Source organism: Urocitellus parryii, chromosome 7 (genome assembly GCF_045843805.1).
Source record: "Urocitellus parryii isolate mUroPar1 chromosome 7, mUroPar1.hap1, whole genome shotgun sequence".
Lineage (NCBI taxonomy): Eukaryota > Metazoa > Chordata > Mammalia > Rodentia > Sciuridae > Urocitellus > Urocitellus parryii.
This window is the reverse complement of record NC_135537.1, coordinates 17,218,197-17,243,778: the sequence shown is the minus strand read 5'-3', so window position 1 is coordinate 17,243,778 and position 25,582 is coordinate 17,218,197. Positions and strand designations below refer to the sequence as shown.

Here is a 25,582-nt window from a genome sequence, read left to right as displayed (position 1 = left end):
CAGTTCAGAACCCCACAATCCTGGCAATGTAATGTGTCTTTCCAAATAAACAGGATCTTTCCTTCCTATCGTTCTGGTATTTCCCTAGTAATGGAAGAGGGAGGCATAGTGCTTCTTGTCACCCCATCCTCACATAAATGTATTCCAAGGTCAGGAATACAGACTTGTATGGTTCACCCCAAGGCAAAAAAAAAAGGGGGGGGGGGTCAAGAATGTCATAGAATCTGCTTTCTAGAGTCTGGGATTAAACCAATTCTATAGACTTCAGGACTCAGAACCATGTGTAAAATCTACTAAAATACTTTAACAATCAGGTATGACTCCTAACCCAAAATTCAGAAGCATCCGCTTCATGAAAACCTGGGAATTGTGCATCTCCAACATGCGAACAAAATCATGTACAAAAGGGTCTGCTGTGTCCCCCTAATACAAAAAAACTGGATATTAACTAAATGATCATCAATAGAAAATTGATGACATAAACTATATGTCTAAAAGAGCACAAAAGGGATATGGAAACTTAACACAGACAACCTTCAAATTGTACATTTTAATTTACAATTTATACCAATAAAAAGGATTAGATACAAAAAGGGATACCATCTATACAAAATAAGGATTTTTGTTTTCCATTCATAAAGAGAATCCACTGTCATGTCTTACCTTGCCAAGTCAAAACTAATTTATTTTGGTAAAATTATCCCAGAAAGATAGGTAATCCCATCAAAGGCAAGCAAATTATCAGCTTCCTATGTTTGAGATAAAATTTCATTCAAAGTACATTTTGCCTTCAACTGAAGAATTCCAAAAACTTATAGACCTTTAGAAAAACTACTGCTCTCAGCAAATAGGTTGATATGGGGGCACTGAACCCCTGGTTCACTTACCATTAGAATCGTACACACTCCTGCAGTGAGTGCCCAAGCGATATAATAGGAGTAATGGCTTCTAAAACTTTACAACTAAATTTTATTGTGGCCACAGGTCAACAGCAGGACATTTGACAGTTTAGGTGCAGACTCTCTCCACCTACTATTTTATCATATAAATTAAATATGGAAAGGTACACACAAACTTTATTAAAAATGAGGAGCTCTTTGCAAACTCCTATTTCCTATTATAACACACATCACAGTTTTATAAGAATGGGGATGGGGGAAGGAGCCATACTGTTAAGGTACTTTTCCTGAAAAGAAGCTGATCAAAATGTCTAAAATCTTTTTAGCTGACTCAAAGTATGGCAGCCACTCACCATGCTCCTAGCTGTCTGCTTTCAGAATAAAAACAAACTATGAAACACTGCAGCCTACAAAAACTTTTATTTGTTGATGAGCCGAGCTCTGAAGGAAAAAGCTCACCTATGAAGGAGTCGTCGTGGGTATTCAAGCTGATCTGATTCACACTGTCTGTATATTCCAGACTCAAAAAATAATAAAGACCTTCAAATGCAAATGACTCTAAAGCCATTACACCTCAAATTATGAGTGATTCACTTAGATGTGCTTATATTAGCTTTAAAAAACGATTTACATACAGAAGAGCTGCACTTTTCTCACAATTAACTGAAACACTTGATGAAGAAAGGGCAAAGGGCAAAAAAAAAAAAAAAGAAAGACAATTTTAATAGGGCACTTCAATGAACATACATCCAGAATAAGAATGAAATGGAATCAATGCCCAGGAGCCTCTCAAAGGGAGCATCTCCCTGTGGCCAATGTGATTTGAAACCTCCCTATATAACAACCCAATGACTCTGGGTACACAAAGCCAATATGCCCTGCAGAGGAAACACAAAAAGATTGTGTTCACCATAGTTTAAAATGAACTCCTGTGTTAGAAGCAACTCCACTAAAATTTTGATCACTTAATTAGAAAACTGCCTATTTATAACCCTCAACCCTCATTAATAGCAATATGGGTCCATCCTGACTCCGTGGTGTTTCATTAAGAACACCTGAAGAGGTGGCTAATGGTTGCTGTGGCTGTCAGGCTGGCACAATCCCCAAAGCTAAGAAAGTTTTTTATCCACTGCTTCAGTATTCTCCCTATTGTCACAGTTCTGCCACCAAAGGGGAAAATAACTGTGAACAAGTTCTTTTTTACCAAGCCTTGGCAAAGTCAATAAATAAGAGTCTGCCAAAGGCAGAACCATTTTATGGGCAACCCCACTAGCTGAAACTTTAGGGGATTGGGAAAAGTAGAAGGGAGGTGTGTGTGCAAGAAAGAGACAAGAATCCTTTTCACAGGATTTGGTAACCCCACCCCAGGTGCCCAACTCGGTGCCAGCAGACTGGGAACCGCTAAAGCCCATTATTCAGACAGAAAAGGAAGAAAACACACCAAAAAAATAGTCAGTTTTGAAATCTGCACAGTTGATATTTGTTCTTCATAGCAGTAAGGACTTGAATGAGAATCATGAAACTTGAGGAACACTTGTATTTTCCTTCAGGATTTAAAAAAATTTGTCTCATACTGAAAGACTACATTCAGTGTGGGTCAGGTCCAACAGCGTTAGCTAGACTCCGTGTTGTTAAGCGCACCCAGCAGTGGGAAGAAACGTTGCCTGAGTGGAACGGCTGGTGGGCAGGCCAGATGCCACTCCTTCACTGGTCTCCAAGTCGAAAGCCCTGGCCCCAGTTGTGTCTACCACCTCCACCATTTTGATCAGCAGCTCGCCTCATGCTAGCAGGGGGCACACCGAATCCTGACACCCCGCCTCTCCTGCTGGGCAGCCAGCGGTACCTGAAGAAACGGGGGAAACAAAGGCAGAGTAGAGAAGAAAGTCACTTCCACAGAATACCCCACCATTCGGCACATCTCCCTCTCCTGGGTGTTCCCATGGCATCTGTCATGGTGAAGGAGGCCAGGGACAATGCCTTATTTAACTTTGCTTTTTCAGCACCTAGCTCAATGCCCTGACCACAGATGGCACTTGCTTTTCATGTTTCTTAACTTTATCAAGCTTTCAGTTAAATTCACACTCTAAACAATTTCTTTTTTAACTGACTATAAAAGTATTCATGCAGAACAGTATGGAAACAAAAAGATTACACCCACAAGCCCAACAACTAGAAAGAATGACTGATAGCATCTTGGTATATCTAAATATGGATCTAACTGGATCAAAGAACAAAATTAATTCACTGCAAAGGACAAATCCACGGGCTGCATTTGAGCACTGCACAGCATTTCCACCAAATGGGAAAGAAGGCTTTAGGGCTGTACTCATAATCTGTCCCTCAAGCACCTTCTTCCTATCTCCCAGACAGTGGGGAAGCTGAAATCCAGAAAGGTTAAATGATTTCTTACTTTACAAATTAACAAATCAGAAGTCACCAAACAGCTAAGAAAACAAACCCACGCCTATGCTCAATAGCATTTTCCCATTATTTCCCATTCTTACCTTTTTAGTAAACTGAGAATGTTTAAACCTATTCTACTTATCAGATCCTAATGTTTAAATTTTGCTTGAAAGAATATGAACTGCTACCGTGCTTAAAGCCATCTTGGCAGCCACAGCAAGCTCTGACAGGCGACTTTCCAAAAGAAATGTGACAAGTACAACCTTACACTACAGCAGCTACTATGTGACCTTATCCTTCAAACTACACCAAGGACTGCAAGTTTATAAATCCACCCAGTCTTCACAACAACCCTATGTGGAGGACATTACTATCAGCCTTGCTTTATAAAGGAGAAAACTGGGGCAAGACTGAAGTTCTTTGAAAATGACAATAAAGATTCAAACCCAGGCAGCCCAACTCCAGAGCTGGTGCCCTGCACTCACTCCTTACTATAATGAAGACGCCTGCTAACAGCAGTAGATGACACTGGTCCTCATTTGTTGTATGACCCTGCCTTCATGCTCCTTCACAAAAAAACACAGTCACTCCTTTTACACAGAGAATTAACTATATATAGAAGATATAACTGCTTTTCTAAATGGAATGCAAAATACTGATCATCTTAGCAACTCAACTCTTGTAAAACAAATACAGTTTTACCATTAAATCAAAGTGTACTCCGAAGTGCTGGGTTCTGGACGTCTATTACATCTGATACAATATTGTATCTGATACAATAATATACATAATAAAATAAACACCTGAAAAAGGCAATGCTAGGGCTGCCTGCTTTGCTACTTACTCTAAAACAATATGGAAGCCATCTCCATTGCTTAATCGGATGGTGAAATTAAATGCAAGTAATTAGTATAAAAAGACACCCAATTATACATAATCAACAAAAATTTATGGTAATTTCAAAGCAGTTACTGTTTTTGCAAGGAGCTACATTTTGTCATCTGATCTTTATGCAAAAATTAACAGAAGGGCTTTCACTAAGAAAGAAAGCTCAAGTGGAACACAGGATACAGGGTGCTACCAATTTTGTCCTTAGAATCTTGTACACTTTTGTTGTCCATTATTAAGAAATATCTATAAGCCCTTACTTCAGCGTATGGCCATTTAAAGTAAAATAACTGCTGGCTGCCCCCCAAAGTACAAGCTTTTTAATTGATGCATCTGCCATTCTACTTGATAAACCTAGATCAGAAAACCAAACCTGCTGCTATTATATCCTTTGATAATTAGAAAGCAGATTGGTCATTTGTTTTTTGGCCTGAAGGCAATCCAAGGCTCAGAAGAGAAGGAAGTTTCTTTTGATTCTCTTAAAGGAAAAACAAAACAATAAAAACAACCCAAAAAACCCATAGCAACAATACTACATGTTTCTGTTTACTACAGTTCACAATAAAGTCTTTTACAAACATATTCCTAACCTGTACAAGGGAGATGGAGGAGACCTACTCCCATTTTGCTGCCCCCACAAACCCCTTGAAAGAATGACAGAATTGCAAAACACTAAAATGAGCAAGATGCAAAAGGTTGTTGTTGCTGGGTTTTTTTTAGCTTTTAAATGCAAGCTATTACTGCATATCCCTGACATGAGATTAGGCGTGATTGTCAGGCAGACTGTGACACCCAGATGGTGATTTAACTGGTCCCTGCTTCAACAGCCTTTTACTTCACTGACAGAACGGCCACATTACTTACATGCTCAAGTGTGTCAGAGTCTCTTCTGGGCTCGTCAAACCCCTCCCCACCCCCAACATTAGGAACCCAGCACAGGGTTTTTATTTACTAAGTACCTGTGCTGTGTTCCCAGCAGTGCGTCTTACCTCATCCAGTCCTGAGACGGGACAGCCCCTCACTTTACCGACTTACAAAATGAAGTTTGGTGGTTTTATTAAGTAACTTTTCAATATCAAAACTAGTATACCAGGTGAATGACATTCAAACCCAAAGAGCTGTTGCCCCTGGCTGCCTCACTTTTAACCAACCCTAAGACAAAGAAGGAACACAGGGATTGTGACTACACAGACTTCACGTCTCTCATTTTAACTTCCAATAGTGCTACTTTTTCTTTCTGTAATGTAAAATATACAAAAGTTTAAAATTGCTAACCAGAACTAACTTACCCCTTCCTCAGTGGAAATCATGAATTAAACTGATTCTCCAAGGAAAGATCCACTGTCATCCTGTTCCTCTGCCCACCCCCTGCCCACTGTTTCACTCCCAGGAGCTGCGTCAGGTATCTCAGCCTTCTCAGCAGAGCTGATTCCCTTTCTGTGATGTCTCAACCTAGTCATCATCTCATGTCTCAACCTAGACATCCCTTCAGGGGTGTCATGAAGGAGAATGGGCCGTGGCTCCAATGCCTGGCTTCCTGTGACTGTGACAGGGTAAGTCATTTATTGGCTGACATTGCTCTACTAGACAAGGAGGTAAACCTAACTCTCCACAGAGCTTTTATTAGGGCGTGGGAGAACAAAGGTAGTACGACTATTGTATGGGAAGTATGGGGAGAGAGAAAACACTTACAAAAACTGAGGTGTGGATAGAAAATTTCTTCCTCCCAAGTCCATTGGGTATCTGAACATCAGGAAGAAATAAAGATGTCCAACAAGATTTCCAATTAGCTCATTGATTACCCTGCAAACAGAGAGTCAAATTAAAGACATTCGAGCAATAAGGGGAAATGCACCAAGTTTTAACTAATAGCAAGAGGAAGAGCACCTTCACTCAGCCCATTTACAGTCCCCAGGAGTCTGTGACAGCTCTACAATAGGTCCTTTTATAGTCTTGAGTGACAAATGCATTCTGAGGGAGAGGGAAAATCAGGCTGCTGAACCAATGTGGCCTGCTACTCTTCTAGGCCAGCAGCCCCTCTGACATCTCTTTCAAGCCTCAGCCTCTTCTCAAAATACTTTTTTTGCTACTTCCTGCTTTAGGAGTTGGGAAAGCTGCAAAGCAAGCTTCTAAGCACTTTCATGAATACTATATCTGCAAAACACAAGCAACTATATAGTCTACCAAGAGAGAAGAATAGGAGTGAGGAAAAGATGGCTGATAAGCACCAGCTCCCCCATCCTGGAATCCTTATGCTTCTCTCTTGCTTTGCATCCTTGAGTGTAAGATACCACACAGACTCCTTAGGAAAGCTGACCTACACCCTTCATCCTAAAATAATCTACTCCAGGTTTCCCAGGGTTTACACAGAGGTTACCCCAAGGTTTTACGGGTCCACTGTTACTATTACATATCTTTGTCTTCACCTGCAACATGATTCTGCAATCAATATCTGCAACTCTCCCCTTCCAGGTGGGGGACAGTAGCTTTATCATGTTCAGAACATGTTAAAGCTCTAAACAGTCTGTTGCTCAATTCATTCACTTCTCCCAATTTACATGCAGAAGTCAGAATCACACAGAACAAATGTGTCAGATACATGAAGAACTCATACCATTAAATTCTATTAAACTCTCAGAAAATATTTTTAGTGTTAGAAATGGGAGATCTTGCCTGGGCCAGTGTTGTACACCTGTAATCTCAGCAACTCAGGTGGTTGAGAATGCCTGCAAGTTTCAGGCAGCCTCAGCAACTCAGCAAGGCCCTTAAGGAACTTAGTGAGACCCTGTCTCAAAATAAAAAATATAAAAAGGGCTGGGTATATAGTTCAATGGTAAAGCACCCCAGGGTTCAATCCCCAATACCAAAAAAATAAAAGAATAGAAATGGGAGATTTTAAAATAGCTGCACCTTGATATTTGACCTTGCTTAGCCTAAATTTCTATACCATCAAACCACTTACAAAACTACTTCTCATCTGCACTTCTGTGACAGTGAGCAGTTTCCAAGGCATTCAAGAAATGCCTTAAAACACAGCAAGTCTACGGAGAGCTCTTATAGGAGTCATCTCAGACACAAATTAATACTACATTTGCTTAGTCTGAATAATCAATTAGGAAATGCATATTTATTCAAACACAATATATAGAAGACACTGTCTAATGATAAGCTAACAAAATTATAACCACCCAATGTTCAACATAATAAAATCACCCTACAATTTAACCAATTACATCAAAATGTAACTATTCTTTAAGGTTATAATACATCAATATTAAGATTCTTTAGGATTTTATTAAATTCGAAAAAGATAAAGATGAATGGAAGTTTCCCAAGGATCAGTTTCCAATTAAATAAATCCAATTATCACTTACGAGCCTCCAATGATATAGTTGAATCCAAGGATAACCCAGGGTAAATAACAGGCCTAGGAAAAAAATATATGTAAACATAAATACCCACACCTGAGGAGGACAAGCTGCTATGGGGACTAAAATGGGAGGAATATAGTCATAAGGGCTTTAATAAATCCTTTGGAAGGTCACTACAAAATTTTTCAGATCACTCTATCATCATTCCTACTATACTTTTAAAACTTCCTGTTGAAAATGAGTCTTATTTGTAACTAGAAGATCAGAGTTTGTTGCAGATAGTTCAGATGCAGTTTCCTGTCCTGCTGAATTAATATTAAGGAAGAGCTTCAGAAAGTAGACAAGTATCTTTGCACGCTACTAAAAACACAATTTATAACAGAACACACTAAGATTCCAACCAATGAATTACTACAAATAGTTACCTTGAATTTTTACATCATTATACATTAATATCTTTAACTAATATGTTCCCAAGTGACAGTTCTCCACATGAATTAAACATCTAAGTCCCCTATCAACTTCAAGACCTCCCACCAAAGGTTATGGGCATTGCAAGGAACGCCATAAACTAGTAAAGGAAGGCTTATTTATACATTAATAACTTTAAGGCAACTTTGAGGTAAATACTATAACAGGAACATAAAGCACTACAAAAGCCCAAGGCCAAGACTAATTAATTACAGGCAGGAGACTTGAGAAATACGATCGGTCTCAGATGAGTAGAATTTACAAGAGGAAGGGTATCAAAAAGATGTTACAGGTGGGGCTAGAGTTGTGGCTCAGTGGTAGAGTGTTTGTCTAGCATGCGCGGGGCACTGGGTTCGAGCCTCAGCACCACATAAATGTAAAATAATGTGTGTCTACCTAAAACTTAAGAAAAAATATGAAAAAAAAAATTTTAAAAAGATGTTACAGGTGAAACATTGTTAGAACAGGTACAAAGGGAAATGTTTGGAGGCAAACAAAAAAATATGTTTCCACTAAAGTGTTAAGCACATAACAGAGAGAGAGTGATAAGAACAGATCTTAGAGAGAGAGAGAGAGAGAGAGAGAAAATTTTTTTTAATATTTATTTTTTTAGTTTTTCAGTGGACACAACATCTTTATTTTATTTTTATGTGGTGCTGAGGATCGAACCCAGCGCCCCGTGCATGCCAGGCGAGCACCCTACCGCTTGAGCCACATCCCCAACCAAGAACAGATATTAAATGGCAAGTTTCACATGGTAGCTTTCCTTCTAAAACACACACACACACACACGCACGAGATCAATCAGGGACATACATACCCCTGAGCAGCCTGAAGTACAAAGGGGATGGGGAAGTAACAATAGTCAACAAGGGACTCTGGGTCTGCTGAGAGCTGGGCTACAGAGGGGAGAAAGGGGCTTGCCTATGGTATACTGCTCTGCAGTGACCTCTTCTGGACGAGTCAGAAAGTACATCTCTTGGCTGAAGAGATTTCTGCAAAGACAAATGAAAAGGAAGTTTTTCCAACTAAGGTAAAGTACCTTAAATCGTGTTCCAAACCAAAATGATACAATCATGTCTCTGTTCAGCTGGGCCCAGACATAAAGTACTGACATGATCAGAGGAATCATCAGCAACTGCAAAAGAAGTCAACATTTAAAAACTAGGCTCCAAGAGCACTTAAAGGGGGTTAATACAAATCTACTATGCCTTTTACTCCTCCCCTCCAAAAAACTTCTCACAGGTATTCAAAAAAACAAAAGAAATTCAACTGATTAGAATTCCAAAACGATCCTATTATTTATCATACAAAAATGCTACAAAACTCTATAGTAAAATACAATATAATTATATATTTTAGACATATAGTAAAATACAACACAATTATATTTAAATATCAGAGTCAAGGTGTTATTTGAAAAAAAAGCTTAATTACCATATAACCTCAACTTTTAAAAAATAGAAACCATCATACATGCCTAGAAAATACTACATAAACATTATTCTCAATATTCAAACATAGTATGAAAGAAACTATAAGCAAAAAAGCAATAATTTCAGTAACTCATATAGGAGCTTCAAAGTTTAGCAGACTTAAGATCTTCAAAATACAACATCTATCATTGTTGTGTAAGTTCAAAAATAATAATTAACCACACAGCTCATATTAATTCTAACTTGTCAAAGGCTATTAGTAGTAAGTCTAAATAGATAAAAGGGCAAATAGATAGTTAAAGGGACACTTACTTGCATATCCATTGCTAAGCCAGTAATCTTGGTTTAAACAGTTAAAGATCAGATATAAAAAAGTTTTCTGTACCCATCAAGACTGAGCTGGTTATTATCCCCCATTTAAAAGTTCATTTCATTCCTATGTTCTGAAGAAAAATGCTTTTCTGTTATTCAGACTATTTAACCCATTTTGTGCCATCAATCCAGATGTGGAACACCTATAAAACAAACTGAGTGACAAATATACCACTTATGTTAACTTTGAAATAATGTCTGAATACTTTTATATTCATAGAATTGAAAATCTGGGACTTAATGGGTTAAAAAAAACACTGAAGAACACAAAGTTTCAAATCTTCATCATGAATATTCCATAAGACTATACTTCAAGGAGAAATAGAAGTTAACAGCCTCAGCATGACTTAGTCATCTGGTGTCTCTTTTCTGTGCCTTGCCTTTGTGTTTTAGTATCTCTCCTTCAAGCAGGGGATAAAGATGCCTGTGCATCTGAAATAAATAATGATTCTACTCACATTCATGGCTCTAAAGCATGGATGAAGTCCAAAACTTTTTTTTTTCATTTCCTTAAAGGAAAGGGTATCCAAAGTCCTATATTTTCTGGCTCTTGGCCAAGTTTAAACAGAGACTGAGCCCAACAGAAACTGTGAGCCACCAACTCTGCCCAGGACTTGAGCCATGGAGTCCCTTCTGCTACTTTTACCATCTGTAAAAGCCTCACAGTTGGAAGGGTACTGCAACTGTGGATGATATAAAGCAGAGACGGATTGTATCCAGAGATGGGTAGTCTATAGAGGGACTAAATTATTATTCAGGACCCCAAAAGGACAGCAATGGAGTCAGAAAACACTGCTGTTGCAAATTAATTTTCTGATAAGAACCACAGATTTCAAAAGCTGTCTCATGGCACGGAATCTCTTTGTGCTTCAGTCAACAAGCTGTCACCCATGAGAACACAGAGAACTGAGAACAAGGAGGAGGAACAGTAATAAAACTCAACCAAATGTGGAAAAACCCCACAATAGCAATGTCAAGAAAATGCATCACTTAAGGACTAAATGATTTACCTCAGTTTTTTAGAAGAACTTCAATTATTCTTCTTAATTATTAACTGTAGTAAACAAAGATGCAAAAACTATATAGTTTGAAATTTTATAGAATACTATTTCTCAAAACCTTAAAAAACTGGTTCATTTCTGGCCCAAAATAACACTGAAGGATACCACGATGCAAATCCAGTTAAAGAGAAGCATGAATAAATAGTCTGCCGGCCTCCCATCAAATGCTCCTGGAAATGAAAATAAGCCAAATGTCATGGTTAAGAACAGAGGGAAACACTTAAGCACAACTACACTGGCAGCTCACTATTGTGACCACTATTATTTGACACACATATCACCACTTGTCCAGCAGCAGTTTGGGTACTGGGAGAATTCAGTCTCTGTCTTCACAGAACTTATTATATTCCAGTATGGGAAAATGACATGAGGGAGAAAGGGACACAAAGTGAGAGCCAGCCTTTCCACAGTTTGACTTACTCTTCACACTGCATTTGTGAGGTGTGATGGAAAGACCTATGACCCTCTTCTTACAGATGAGGAAATAAAGTAACATGACCAAAAATCACATGGCTTGTTGGAAGGTGAGTGAAGTCTAACTACTAGTTCATGTTCTTATCACTGTACCATTAATGAGGCTGTGTTTTATTACTGGGCAGCATAATTAACAGACCAACTCTTCTAATGATGATTCCTAATCAGAAGCAGAGAAAAGAAACACAATAACTAGGTCACTCTAGCTCAAAACTTACCTTTCCTCCCTTCCATATTTTACCAGCTATATTAAAAAATTTAAAAAAACTTAAAAAAAGTGTTAGAAAAGCAGAAGAATATATCTAAAAGAAAATAGGTTTCTTCAGCCACAGTGTTAATGATGCTTCATGCTAGAGAGTCACTGTGATGAATCAAAGCTGAGAGTCTACTGAAATTTCTGAATTTTAATTGTAGCTGTGCTTCTTTGATATAGTTTCACTTTGTGATTTTTAAGGATTCTTTAGATTGAATAGTTAAGATATTATAATCACACCAACTATAGTACTATGTTATTTGGCATATTTACAAGTGGGAATTTACAATTAACTGGTCTCAAATTGCAGGCTTGTAGTTCAAATCAGAAACCTCATAAATAAGCCAACATTGCTATATACTTAACCAATTTAGCCAGGCAGAAAAATATGCAAGTGGCAAACATTTTGTCAAAATATTAACATGAGGCTGTATGGCAAAGAGAAAATGGGGAGTACGTAAACTTGGGTTCCATTTCTAGTTATCCTATCACAAATAACTCCGTGACTTCTAGGTCATGTCACAACTGCTCCAAGCAGTTTTCTTGTGCATGAAATAAGAAGGCTAAACAGATGATCTCAAAAATTCATTGCTATACTACTGTTCACAGCAGCGTTATTCTTAATAACCAAAAAATTAATCTAAGCCAAATGTCTATTAACTGATGAACAGATAAACAAAATGGAGTGAACTCCTAATATATATTACATGGAAGAAACTTAAAAATATTATACTAAGTGAAAGAAGCCAGTCACAAAAGGCCACGTAATGATCCCATTTGTAAGACCATTGTAAAGTTGATTATGAGCTGGGCACGGTGGCACCTACCTCAAAGCTATCTGGGAGGCTGAGGCAGGAAGATTGCAAATTTAAGGTGAGCCTGGAGCAACTCAGCAAGATCCCATCTCAAAATTTTAAAAGAGCTGGGAGTGTAATTCAATGATTTGAGTGCTTGCCTAGCATGCACAAAGCCCAGAGTTCAATCCCCAGTACCACTAAAAAGATGATTATAATAATGTTTATACAACCATGACAATACTAAAATCCACTGAGTTGTATACTTTACTGAATGAATTGTGTGATATGTGAATTATATTCATCCCTAAGTATACATGGGGGATTGGTTCAAAGACCCCCCTCAGATACCAAAATCTGCAAATGTTCAAATTCCTTATATAAAAAAATGGTATATACTATTTGCATATAGCCTAAACACATGTACTTTATTTCCACATTAGTTGCAGTATCCAATACAATGCAAACACTATACAAATAGTTATTATACTGCATTGTTTAGGAAATAATGACAAAGAAAATTCTATACAGACTCATTTTTTTTTCAAAAAATTTTCCAATGTAGATGTAGAACAGAGAGACAAGCAAGTGTGTATCTCAATGAAGATATTAATTAAAAAAAAAAAAAAAACTCTCAGCCTGAACATTTCAAAGTGTTCTATGACTGGGAAAGAGGGGGCAATTTCTAAGAAACTAGGCCTACTAATCCACAGATTTCTTAAATGTTATTCAGGTAGAATAATATTAAAAATTAGGTGTATTTTTGAAAGGCATGTATTTGCCAGGTATGAAACACCTATAATCCCACCTATAATCTCAAGAGGCTGAAGCAGGAAGATGGCAAGTCCAAGGCCAGCCTTGTCAACTTAGTGAGACCCTACCTCAAAATAAAAAATTAAAAAGGCTGGGGATGTGGCTCAGTGGCTCAGTGCCCCTGGGTCCAATCCCTGGTGCCAAAAAAATATAAATAACATTAGGATATTCTTTTTCTTTCTTTTTTTTTATACACAATACCTTTATTTTATCTATTTATTTTTATGTGGTGCTAAGGATCAAACCCAGGGCTTCACAAGTGCTAGGCAAGCACTCTACCACTGAGCTACAACCCCAGCACCGAAGATTATTCTTTAAGTCCTTACATTTCAGAGGTAAATACTGAAATATATACAAAGCAAATGATATCATTCATTTCTGGTGTTTTGTTCCAAAGGGGGAGTAGCCACTGATACAGATAAAATAATATTTGCTTATGAGAAACTTGTTAGAGGTGAGTGATGGTCAAATGGACTCATAATGACACACTACAACATGGATGAATCCTAAAAAACATGCTAAGTGAAAGAAGCCAGTCACAAAAGGCTATATGAAATGTTCCAAATAGGTAAAAGCCACGGAAAAATCAGCAGTGGTTAGAGACTGGGAGGAAGCAGGGAATAAAGAGCAACTGCTTTGGGTTTTGAGCAGGGAGGGTGATGAAAATATTCTGAAAGTAAACTGTGATGACAGTTAAATAACATTGTGAATATATTCAAGATCACTAAACTGGACACTTTAAAACAGTAAAATGAATTTTGTTATGTGAATTTGATCTCAATGAAAAAGTTCAGTGATTTTTTGACTCTACTTTTGTACATGCTTGAATTTTTACATAATAGAGCATGTACTATCACCATGCCATCTCTTTATATAATGCTAAATGCCCTCAAAATTCTTCCAAGTAAATATAGGGTTAGTAATTAAGAAAGAAACAATACATAAAACTATGGATAACATACCTGTTTCAAGTCGTGTAGAATACTGATATAAGAAATACAAATTGACCAAATAAAGAAATCCAGTTCCTGGACCCACAGGAAAATAAAAGGTGGCAGTGATTGGCCTCCAAATCTGTCCAGATCAAAATAAACACAGCTGTTAGTTTCTCTAAGCCGGGTTAATTTTTTAATTTTAATTAAATAAAATTAACCCTTGTGAAGCATTTTCCTCTATAAGAACTACTAACGTGATACCATCAATAAAATTCAAGAAAACAACTGAAGAAAAGTTCATATCAATTACAAATACATCAATTTGCAAATCAACTGAATGACATTATAAAATAAGCCATACTATTTCTAAACAAGTTGGGGGAAAAAAACCACAAATACTATAGAAGTATATGGTTAGTCTTTACTGAAATCAGGCATATAAGGCAGCCTAGGTCAAAATGAATTACTGCAAGGTGTGGTGGCACACACCTGTAATAATCCCAACATTCAGAAGGCTAAGGCAGAAGAAATGAAAATTCACAAGTTTGAGGCCAGCCTCAACAACATGGGGAAAGCCTGTCTCGAAATAAAAAATAAAAGGGGCTAGGGATGTAGTTCAGTGGTAGTGGTAGAACGCCCCTACTTTCAATCTCCAGTCAACAGAGGCCAAGTGGGTTACAAAGACTTCATTTCTAACAGTACCTCTATTTACAAAAAGAATATACTGGGATGACAAACTGTCCTAAAAAGATGATATTCAAAAGGTACACGCAAAACAGGAATTTCTTTCTTTTTTTTTTGAGAGAGAGAGAGAATTTAATATTTATTTTTTAGTTTTCGGCGGACACAACATCTTTGTTGTTATGTGGTGCTGAGGATCGAACCCGGGCCGCACGCATGCCAGGCGAGCGCGCTACCACTTGAGCCACATCCCCAGGAATTTCTTAATTTCAAACTGACGTGCTAAACATGCAATGTGACAAAAACAATACTCCCCAAAACAAAAAATACAAGAGTCTATGTTATGTCTGGGTGTCCCATACATACGGTCTGCCATTTTTTCAAACAACTGATCAGTCTTTTGTGTTACTATTATTCATTCTTCATCCTACTTGATACTGCGCTGTTTTAAACCTTGTTTTATTCCCTTGAAAAAATATTTCTATTGGCTTCACAGTATTTCTCTTATGTGTACATCCAAACTTCATTTAAACTGTTAAATTGCCACAATGAATATTCTTGTCTATCCTTTTTATACACATACATACAGGATAAATTCCTGTGAATCAATCTGCTAGATCAACAGACATATGCATTTATTTTGGTAGATATTGCCAAATGCCTACAGAAGTGTTTGATCAATTTATACTTCCTTCTAAAATGCAGATGAGTGCCTGTCTTCTCCCACATACTCACCATTTAGTAATTTATATTCACAAATCTGAAAATTAATTTTTGCTTTATGAGAAAAATTAAGCACCTTTCATGACTTAAAAATTTTAGACTGGGCATGGTAGTGCATGCTTGCAACCCTAGGAACTCAGGAGGCTAAAGTGGGAGGATTACAAATCGAGACCAGCCTTGGCAACTTAATGAGACCCTGTATTATAGTTTAGACTTAAGGTATCCCCCAAAAGCTCATGTGTGAGAGACAATGCAAGAAAGTTTAAATCTAACCAGTGCATTAATTCCCTGATAGGTTTAACTGGGTGATAACTATAGGCCGTAGGGTGAGGCTGAAGGAGGTGGATCCCTGGGGGTATGCCCCTGGAGACTGGAGCTCTGGGGCCATTTATCAAGGAGCCACATCCCCAGCCTTTTTTGTAATTTTATTTAGAGACAGGGTCTCAGGAAGTTACTCAGCACCTTGCTATTGCTGAGGATGGCTTTGAACTCCGTAAGCTTTCTACCTCAGCCTCCTGAACCACTAGGATTACAGGCGTGCGGATAACATAAATATTTAGGAAAGATCAGTGGAGTAAAAGGAGGAAGTATGAGAAAGGGAAAGAAATATAGAATGAATTAAACAAAATCATGTTATCTGCAGATATAAATGTACCAACAGCAATTTCACCTTTATATATATGTAGAAAATATCAACCAAAAACAAATAAATGAGGCTGAGGCTGGGGCTCAGGGGTAGCACACTTGCCTGGCATGTGTGAGGAGGCACTGGGCTTGATTCTCAGCACCGCACATTAATTAATTAATTAATTAATTAAAGGTCTATCAACAACTGAAAAAAAATTTAAAAATTCCCAGCCAAGAATTCTTTCACAATTTTTAGTTTTCTATAGAGCTATCTCCATCTCCTTTTATATTCAACCACTTAAGCCAGGTTTTCCAAGGATACAACCCTATCCATACATAAAATTTTGTTTCTTTTTTCATTCCTGTTAAATTCACTGGCTAGTAACTCCAGGACAATATTAAATAACGGTGAAATAGATGGCCTTCCTAGAGTTTTTAATGTCAGCATGATATTGGCTTTCACTCTACCATGTCAAAAGAAGCAAGACCTGACACGAGGGAGGGGAAATTTGGTCTTGGTATAAAATCCCCAAAAATTGCAAAACCACAATGAATGAAAGACACCACTAACAATTCAGGTGTGTCTGGAAAGGAGGCTATCAGTCACGGGGCATGGCCAGACACAGAGTTGGGAAGTTACATTTTCCAAGTGTAGGAAGGTAATCCTCAGAGCTAAATTTCCCATGGGGGAAAACACACTGCACATACCCAAAAGGGACTTTCCAAAAACTTTCCCATATTGAACCAGTAAAACAAAATAGGTTAAAATCATTTAGACTTGATCATGACTTTATCATATAAACAGTATAGTCTAATGAAAAGAGCACTGCAAATAAGACCAGAATTTAAGTTTTTTGCTGACAAGCTACCATTTTTCAGACTCAACTTCCATCTGTAAAAGGAGAAGCATATATTACTACTTGCCCTACTTCAATGCTTTTGGGTAGAAATAGTATTCTGTCCCAGTCTGACTCCAAAATCTGTGATACTAAACCCCTATTTTTTGCAACATTTCTCACAAATAACACAGTATAATGAGGTATAATTATAATTAGTAAAAATGTTCAGTACCATTATACTGGGATAACCCTGGAATGAACTAAGAGTAAACCTATAAATTCATTCTCCCTGTTTATGAAAAACACTAAGAGTAAAGACCAGAAGCAAGTTCTGGCCTATGAGGCTGTGAGAGACTGGATCTGCGAACCGGCTTTCATCATCTTCTCAGTGACATTTGTCCTATGACTTCTGCCTTCCTATCTTACAGGGTTTGTAAAAGCCTGAATTAAGAAAGCAGATTAAAATGGTGCTTTGTTTACAAGAAAAAAAAAAAGTATGCGGGTGTTACTATCACAATGTTTTAGGAGACACCCACCGACCTGGGTTTTACAAATCACATTTAAGCTACCCCCATATTCCTATAAGTTACTCAAGGCCCAATTTTAAGAAAAAAAATCTCAAGGTTTTTTTCTGACTACATTTTCTCTAAGGCTGATATCACAACACTATTTTTAGCCAGTGTGCACCTGTTCTTTAGAAATCAGTGTCTGTCAAAATACCTCATTTCTCTTCCCTGTTCATTAAGCTTACCCTTGAGTTATACTTGGCTTTCATTGATCTAAAAGACTTAGACTTAATATTGTTTTTGTATTACTTTAAAATTATAATTTGAGCCATGCCTGTATTAAAATCTCCCAAATAATCTGCTAAGATAATTACAAATGCCATCCAGAGCCCAGAGTGGGGTTTTTTAAGTATGAAAAGCAAATATTTTTCTGAACTTTAAAAAGGATCATTCGGTTTGAGATTAAGAAAAGTCTACATAGGTCACCAAGCAAGACAAGAAAGATGACGAGAACCTGTGTGCCAAATACCGATGTTAGCAAACTGGCATTCTTTTTTTAAAACAAACTAGATGAGTAATAAAAGAAGCTTTCCATTCTTCCTTTCTTTTTAATGAAAGGTGCTCAAAATCAATTTAGGGTTTAAAAAAAGTTATTAGCAACCATCAATTCTACTTTTCAATACATACTCAACAGAAAAGCATGCCTATATTCACCAAGAATTATCTAGGTTCACAAAGACATGTACCAGAATGTTCATGGTGGCACAGTTCATAAAAGCCCAAACTGGAAACTACTTCAAAGATCCATTAAGGAACGGTAGAATATTTAAATAAATTATAATATATTAACACACTGGAATTATGAGAATGAGCCTCTAGAACCACTTACAACAATACGGGTGACTCTCCACCACACCATTTATAAATGAAGTTCGACCCATAACTACACACTGTGTATTTCCAGTTACAGAAAGTATAAATCTTGACAAAAACAATCTATGTTTCTATTAAAAGTCAAGAGAGTAGTGATCCTTGTAAGAGTTACTACCAGAAGGTTGCAAAAGTGAGGTTTCAGGGTGCTAGTAATATTCTGCTTCATGATATGGATGCTGGCTAAATACATGTATTAAGTTCTGGAAAACTCAACAAGCTTCAAATATACAATACACTTTCTTGTTTGCATACTGTAACAATAAAGTAAAAATTTAAGCCATGATCCAATGGGCAACCTTATCTACAGACCACTGTAGAAATGTCTCATGTGGACAAAACTGCTAAGGACAGATTTTCAAATATTCATACCAAAACACTAACTACTACAGTTTTAAATTCAAACCTTGAAGCTACTTCCATTCAGCCTACAAAGTTCATTCTCCTTCTATTTTATGCGAAATGTCTCTCTCCCCAAGTCACTGAGTTACATGTGATGCCACAAGCAAAAGCTTGATGAATATAAACACGAGCCTGAATCACATACTTGGTTGGCATCATTTCTTATCCCTGGAAACAAATTAGAGAAATTGAGAGTTCTCATCTCCACATTACAAATTGAGATGCTTTTAAGGAGACAAAAAATAGGATAATAATCCAGCAGTTATATTTCTATTTCAATTACAAATTAAAACTAGAGTCTTACTATCCATGGAGAGAAGGAAGTAAGGCAGAGTTCCTTATCAGCTCCTAGGTAAAACAGGCAACTATTTTTTGAGTGGCCTGCTTATCAGACTACATACTGACATTTTATAAACATTTCCAATGTATTCTATTTAACAGAGGCATGAATAACTTATTTCCTCACCTTGAAATTACCTATTTTTGTGTTTCTGAAATTAAGATGTGTCTTACAATTAATATACCTATTTAATATAATTCCTACTCCCTCCCAAAAAAAGCTGCACTAAAATTGATAAAGCATCATATAATCAATGGAGTCTTTTTCTGAGTTAATTAACTCTTTTCTGAGTTAATTTATTATTGCATTATCCCCACTTTTAGGTAAAGAAATTGAAGCTCAGATGGGATAAATAACTTATCCAAGGGTTCACAAGTAGTAAGGAGCTGAGCTGTGCTTTGAGACCATGATTTAACTACTTGAAACCCTTTGGTCTTTCTGTTCTAACAAAAAAAGAAAAATAATTTGCTATAACTGCTTTGGAAGATATCACCTTCCAAAACATTTTGCTGAACACTTCATTATTATTTGGTAGATATCATGCAAAGTAGTTAAGTAAGATAACTTAGCTCTATCTTCAACTCCCTGAAAGAGAACCCAAACTGCAGTTGTGTATGAAATGGGCTAACACTCATATCGGGATGATTGAGGAAGTAAGATAACACATGGAAAAGCACAACACACATATAAGGAGGGGTAATGCCCAAAGAAAGAAGTATTACAACACAGGCAGCCCTGGGAGACAATCTCAGAAAACACTAGAGCAGAAGGAAATTGTCATCTCTCTTGTAATCAAGGATCAATAATGAAGACATTTCATCACTATGAACTACTTGACTGATTTCTAGTCTGAGGGACTAGAAATAGGGAGAAATTGTGGACAACCATATAGTGACTCTTAGCATACACCTGTTTTGACCCATCCAAACTAGCAAAATAATTTTAAACTTCAGAGTTCCAAATCATCAAGCTACACAGAGGAAACTTTTAGATAAGGAGGAAAAATAACTCATCACTTCCATCACAATGCATAATTCTAAATCAATCATTCTCCTAATTTTTAAGTTGTTCAATATTCAGTTTCTAAGGAAAAAGTGAGCCTTGCAGAAATTGTGAAACCACCTCACTGTCCATACACACCAGCACCATGCAAATTTTCCTCCACTGGGCAAGAGAATGGGCAAGAGTAGCAGGAAGCAGACAAGGTGTAATTGCTGGTCCTTCCACCAGAGCACCAACCTGCCTGCCTGTTATCCCAGTCTCAGGATAACAAGCCTGGGAGAAACAATTCAAGAGTGATGGGAAAATCATGGAGGTGTGGAATGAATGACAACTCTCTAATTAGTCCACCACTTTTAACATTATACACCTGCAGCCTATTAGAAAGGATGTGTGTGTGTGTGTGTACACACACCAGGGAGCGTATGCTAGGCAAGTACTCTAACACTGAGTTACACTCCCAGCCTCTTTTATTTATTTATTAATTTTTTGGAAACAGGGTCTCCCTCAGTTGCCCACACTGGCCTCAATCTTGTGATCCTTCTGCCTTAACCTCGCAAGTAGCTGGGATTGGAGGTATGCATCAACACGCCCAGCTAGAAAGGCTTTTTTCTATCAAATATTTTACTAATCTTACTGTATAAGGTATAAGTGAACAAAATTTCACAAGGGTCAAAGAGCCAGTTTTGACAGGTCCTTCTCACAAAATGACTTACAAACCACTACTCCCCATGTATGCACATTACCCAACATGACACCAGACACAAAGTGCACAATATGTACTCTGCCAACAGAGCAGTACGCAATACTGTTGAAGAGTACATATTGTGCACTTTGTGTCTGGTGTCATGTTGGGTAATGTGCACATATGTGCTCTAGAACCATATTCTTCTAAACAACTGCCTATCTGACATGTCCGCTTGGGTGCCTAAAAAGCATCTCAAGACTTAACAACAGCCAAAGCATGATCATTCAACCATACTCCCCACCACACACACACCAAATGTGCACCTCCCCAAACATTCCCAATCTCTGCACCTCCCCAAGTATCCACTCAGTTGTTCCTAAGAAAACAATGGTATCTTTGAGTTCTCTTTCAACCATCCACTCTGTGGCAATCTTGTCCATTCCAACTCCAAATCCATCCAATTTCTCTTTTTGCAGCCATCCTAGTCCTAATCACCACTGCTTTTGCCTCCTTTCATTTCTTTCTGATCCCATTACCTAGCCCTTCCCCACACATCAAGTCCACTCCATAGGGCAGTCAAGGCAATTTGTCAGTCCTTAGTTTAACAGGCTGCCAGACTTCATAGTGCCCTCAAAATAAAATTCAATGGTAGAGCCCTTGCCTACCATGCACAAGGCCTGATTTTGATGCCCAGCTCTATAAAAAATAATATAAAGTTTAATCTTAAACTTCAACATGTCCTAAAAAATCCTTTATTATCTAGCCCCAACCTATTTCCTATCTTTGCTTTACAGCACTCATCCCTAGCCATTCCCCTGTCTTTATCTACCAGTCCTCAACCACATGACTGTCACTGTACTAGCTTACCAATGTTCTCTATGTTCCCAGTTCCTGTCCCAAAGACTTTCAACTTACTATTCCTTCTTTTTGGAAGGCAGTGTCCAGACCCAGATCTACCCAAAGACATTCTTCAACTGTCTTCTGAGGCTTTTCTACAATAGTCCATCAAATATTACACATTCTTCATCATATGTGTTTTCTCTATTTTCTTCATGGGAGCAGGAACCTTTTCTGTTTTATTCAGTATTACAACCCCGGGGACCCAACACATAGCAAGCGTCCAATTATTTCCATGAATTCAACCAGCATAAAAGCATCTGCAATGTGCTAATCACTATTCTAGGTGACAAAGACAGTAGTAGACAAGAGAGAGAGATCTGGCTCTCATAATGGAACTTTACTCTCTAGGGAGAGCAAATTAACAAATAATAAGGGGTGAGATTGAGTGAGAGGCCCCAAGAAGCAGGAGCCTGCAGGCATCCCCTGCCTTGATTAGCTGCTAACACTTTAGTTAGCTTTCTCAGCTACAGAAGCCAACAGCTTACACAAACCCCACCCACCAACTAGCGGAAAATTCAGTATGGTCTCAAACTCTGGTTTCAATAAGTAGCAAAAAAAAAGGGGGGGGGCAGCGGTGGTAAAGGAGATGGAGAGAAGGAAGGGTACTCTTTTATGTAGGGCGATCAAAGAAGACCTTGCTGGTATGACGGCATTTGGGGAGAGATCTGAAAGATATAAGGAACCAAACAAGTGAGCCATGGTTACCTTCCTCAAGCAGATAAATAACACATGCAAAGGCACTGAGGAGGAATCTAGTTAGATGTCAAAGGAATAGCAGGATCTCATTATGGCACCTAATGAACAGGTGTTGCTGAATAGTATGAGATGAGGTCCAGTGGAGGGCTTTATAGGTCAGTGAAAAGACTTGGATTTTACTCATCAACCTAGAGGTTTTTGGAGGATTCTGGGAAAGCTCACACAACATTATTTAAGTTTTAAAAGAACTCCTCTAGCTGTCCAAAGACTGCAAGGACCACGGTTAGAAAGTTAGTGGCTTGCAAATGAAAATAAGACAGGGTTGTATTCTGAAAATATGTTTAAGCAGAATCAGTAGGATTTCCTGGCAGATTGTGGGGTATGAGAGAAAAAGGAGGATCACTCCACAACTATTAGCTTACGCTCCTTTAATAATAGAGTTCTATTTACTTCTAGAGCAAAGAGAAAATGAAGATTTGGTTTGGGGCACCTTGAGTGTGACTGAGATGTTTATTGGTCATCTAAGTGGTGACTTCCAGAAGTCTAATGGATGTACAAATCTGGAAATTAGATGATACACCTGGACTGAAGATCTTTATACCATATTTGCTTTTGATAGTTCTACTTACATACACATGAAGCTGAATGAAATCACCTGGCTGCAGGGGGAGGTGAGTACAGGAGAGGTCTATAACTGTTCCCTGTGGCACATTCCAACATTCAAAAATTTTAAAGACGAAAAAGTAGTAAAGACTAAGAAATAATACCCAGTGAGGAGGAAGGCAAGACAGTGTTGCTGGAATTAATCTCAGATTTTGAAATCTTAACTGCCATTAATTAAAGCTTTTTTATTTTTTTATTATTTATGGACACAATATATTTATTCTTATGTGGCACTGAGGATCAAACCCAGTGCCTCACAGTATGAGGCAAGTACTCTACCAATGAGCTACAGCCCCAGTCCCACTAATTAAAGTTTTAAATCACAGAATCCAGTGAATACAGATAACCTCCGGGAAACTGACATTCTCTCACCAGGAATGATACTCTAGATTTTTTCCTTCATGCTTAGAAAATAACAAGGTCTTCCATTTCTGAAGCAAATTACTCTCTACTCATTCCTTCATACACTTGTAACAGGGGTTTACTTGATGTTTTGATTATATCCTTGTGGCTTTGAAACTTATGTTTCTTTCTTTTCCCCAATCTTACTTTCCCTAAACTTCTCCCTGATCATCTTTTCCCTAAACTTCTTCCTGATCTCTCCTCCCTAATCTCATTTTCTCTGAATCACTTCTATAAAAGCTCCGTATTCCTGCGGATGGGCAGAATCAGTCTTTAGGGCAGGAGTCCCTCTGTTTCTCCTTTACTAGCAAAGCAATAAACCTTTTTCCTTTTTCTCAAAACCGTGATCTCGTTAGTGGACTGGCACTGGGGACAAGGACCGAGCTTTAGCAACACACTGATTTACTGCATGTAACATTCTAAGTTTGAACCAGGGGGAAATGCAGATAAATAAACTCATTGTCTCTAACCTTAGCTCATTTCTATGGAGAGGAAAGAAAATCAATGACAACAACTCAGCTAGAAGTTGGTCCAGAGAACACTACAGATTAAGTGACACCACGTGGGTGACAGAAGTAGGTCAGAGGGTACTGCACCAGGTGAACCCAGTCTGATAATCAGCCATCCAAGAGACTGACAACTATCATTGACTTGACTTTGCCTCCTTCACTGAACGCGGAGAGCGGGAAGCGCTAGCTTACTCAACAGGTGAAGGTAGTCCTTTTCCACCAGGTCAAACCCTGTCTCCAACTATCCAAGCCCTAGCTCTGGCCCCAGGGCCTCCCGGGGCCCACAAGACTCCACCCTAAACCGCTGGAGTCGGACGCACTACAAATCCCACCAGGCCCGGCGCGCGCACACACACGCCGCCGCCCGCCCCGCCACCGCGGGGCTGTCTGGGGCCTGTAGTCTCCATTCCCCAAGCCAGCCAGTACCTGGAAGCGATAGAGGAAAGCTTCGGGCCAGAGGAAGAAGTAGGCTGGGCTGATGAGGCCGAGTTTGCCGACCAAAGGGACCGCGACGGTGGCAGCGAACCAGTAGCGCGTGATGATCGGGATGCTCCTGAACCAGTCCCCGATGTCCGACATCTTGGCCTCTCAAGTCGCCAGGATGCGCACAGCCGCGGGTTTGTCCGTGCGGGCACCCTCACTACGAGGCCGGCTCAGCGAGTGGAAGGTGTCGAGGCGGAAGCCGCTGAAGCCGCGGTGCAGAAGGCGGAGACCGGCAGACGTGGCGCCACCGAATTCGGACGAGCGAGGCAGCGTTCTGAAACGAAACTTCCCCTTCCGGCGCCGCGAATCACGTGACCCGACGTCCCGCGGCTTAAAGGGCAAGCGCTGATATTACTGCAGGCCCGGGGCTCGGCGTTCCGGGGCGGAGCCAGACGACCACACGCCTGGGAGAAAACTAGTTGCCAGAAGCAACAGCAAATGCTCCAACCAATGGCGAGGCCGAAGGCTCTTAACCTAGTTCTTGCCCCCAGTAGTAATCCTAAATCGGTGCGCCTGGAGGATATTTAAAGGGGCAGGGGAAAAAAAACGTGACCAGGTCCTCATTTGTTCACTCACTGGACACTTATTTCAGGCAGGGTTCTAGACATTGGGGATGCTGTGGCTGTCAGCCCTGTCGTGGTGTCGTTTCTTCTGGAGCTTACATTTTTGTGAGCATAAATAATAAATGAATAATGGAATAAGATCATTTCACAGCAGAATAAGGAAAATAAAATAAGATGATGACGTAGAGTGACAGGGTGAGGTGGAGGCTTGTGAGGAGCGATGGCTACTTTATAGGAGAATGACCAGGTCCCAGGAGGTGGCCTTTAAGCAGCACCAACAAGGTAAAGATCTGAAGAAAGGGATTTACACGTATATACACACATATATACACTATATATATATATATATATATATATATATATATATATATATATATATATTCCACTCACTGAAATAATTTCAAACAGCAAAATTTCCAACATTCTGTTATTTTTTAAAAAATTAGCATCCTGGGGGCTGG

At 38.7% G+C, this 25,582-nt stretch overlaps 1 protein-coding gene across 1 annotated transcript; it reads right to left on the bottom strand.

The window, feature by feature from the left end:
- Positions 1 to 563: 563 nt before the first annotated feature.
- On the bottom strand, positions 564 to 24,881 carry Derl1 (derlin 1). Its single transcript, XM_026406677.2, has 8 exons — positions 24,502 to 24,881; positions 14,198 to 14,309; positions 11,007 to 11,071; positions 9,781 to 9,807; positions 9,075 to 9,170; positions 7,565 to 7,617; positions 5,883 to 5,993; positions 564 to 2,742 (listed from the first exon to the last, which is right to left on the bottom strand). Exons 1-8 carry the CDS (start codon positions 24,652 to 24,654, stop codon positions 2,604 to 2,606), a joined length of 756 nt encoding a protein of 251 aa, XP_026262462.1. The 5' UTR covers positions 24,655 to 24,881; the 3' UTR covers positions 564 to 2,603.
- Between the last annotated feature and the right edge of the window lie 701 nt (positions 24,882 to 25,582).

Bases quoted from the DNA above. Each gene is read 5' to 3' on its own strand.
- Derl1 (XM_026406677.2), bottom strand. From the start codon at position 24,654: ATGTCGGACATCGGGGACTGGTTCAGGAGCATCCCGATCATCACGCGC. The intron at 14,310-24,501 runs GTACTGGCTGGC...TGATCTGGACAG, and splicing joins CTTTCCTCTATCGCTTCCAG to ATTTGGAGGCCAATCACTGC. The intron at 11,072-14,197 runs GTATGTTATCCA...TTTCATTTCCAG, and splicing joins TTCTACACGACTTGAAACAG to GAGCATTTGATGGGAGGCCG.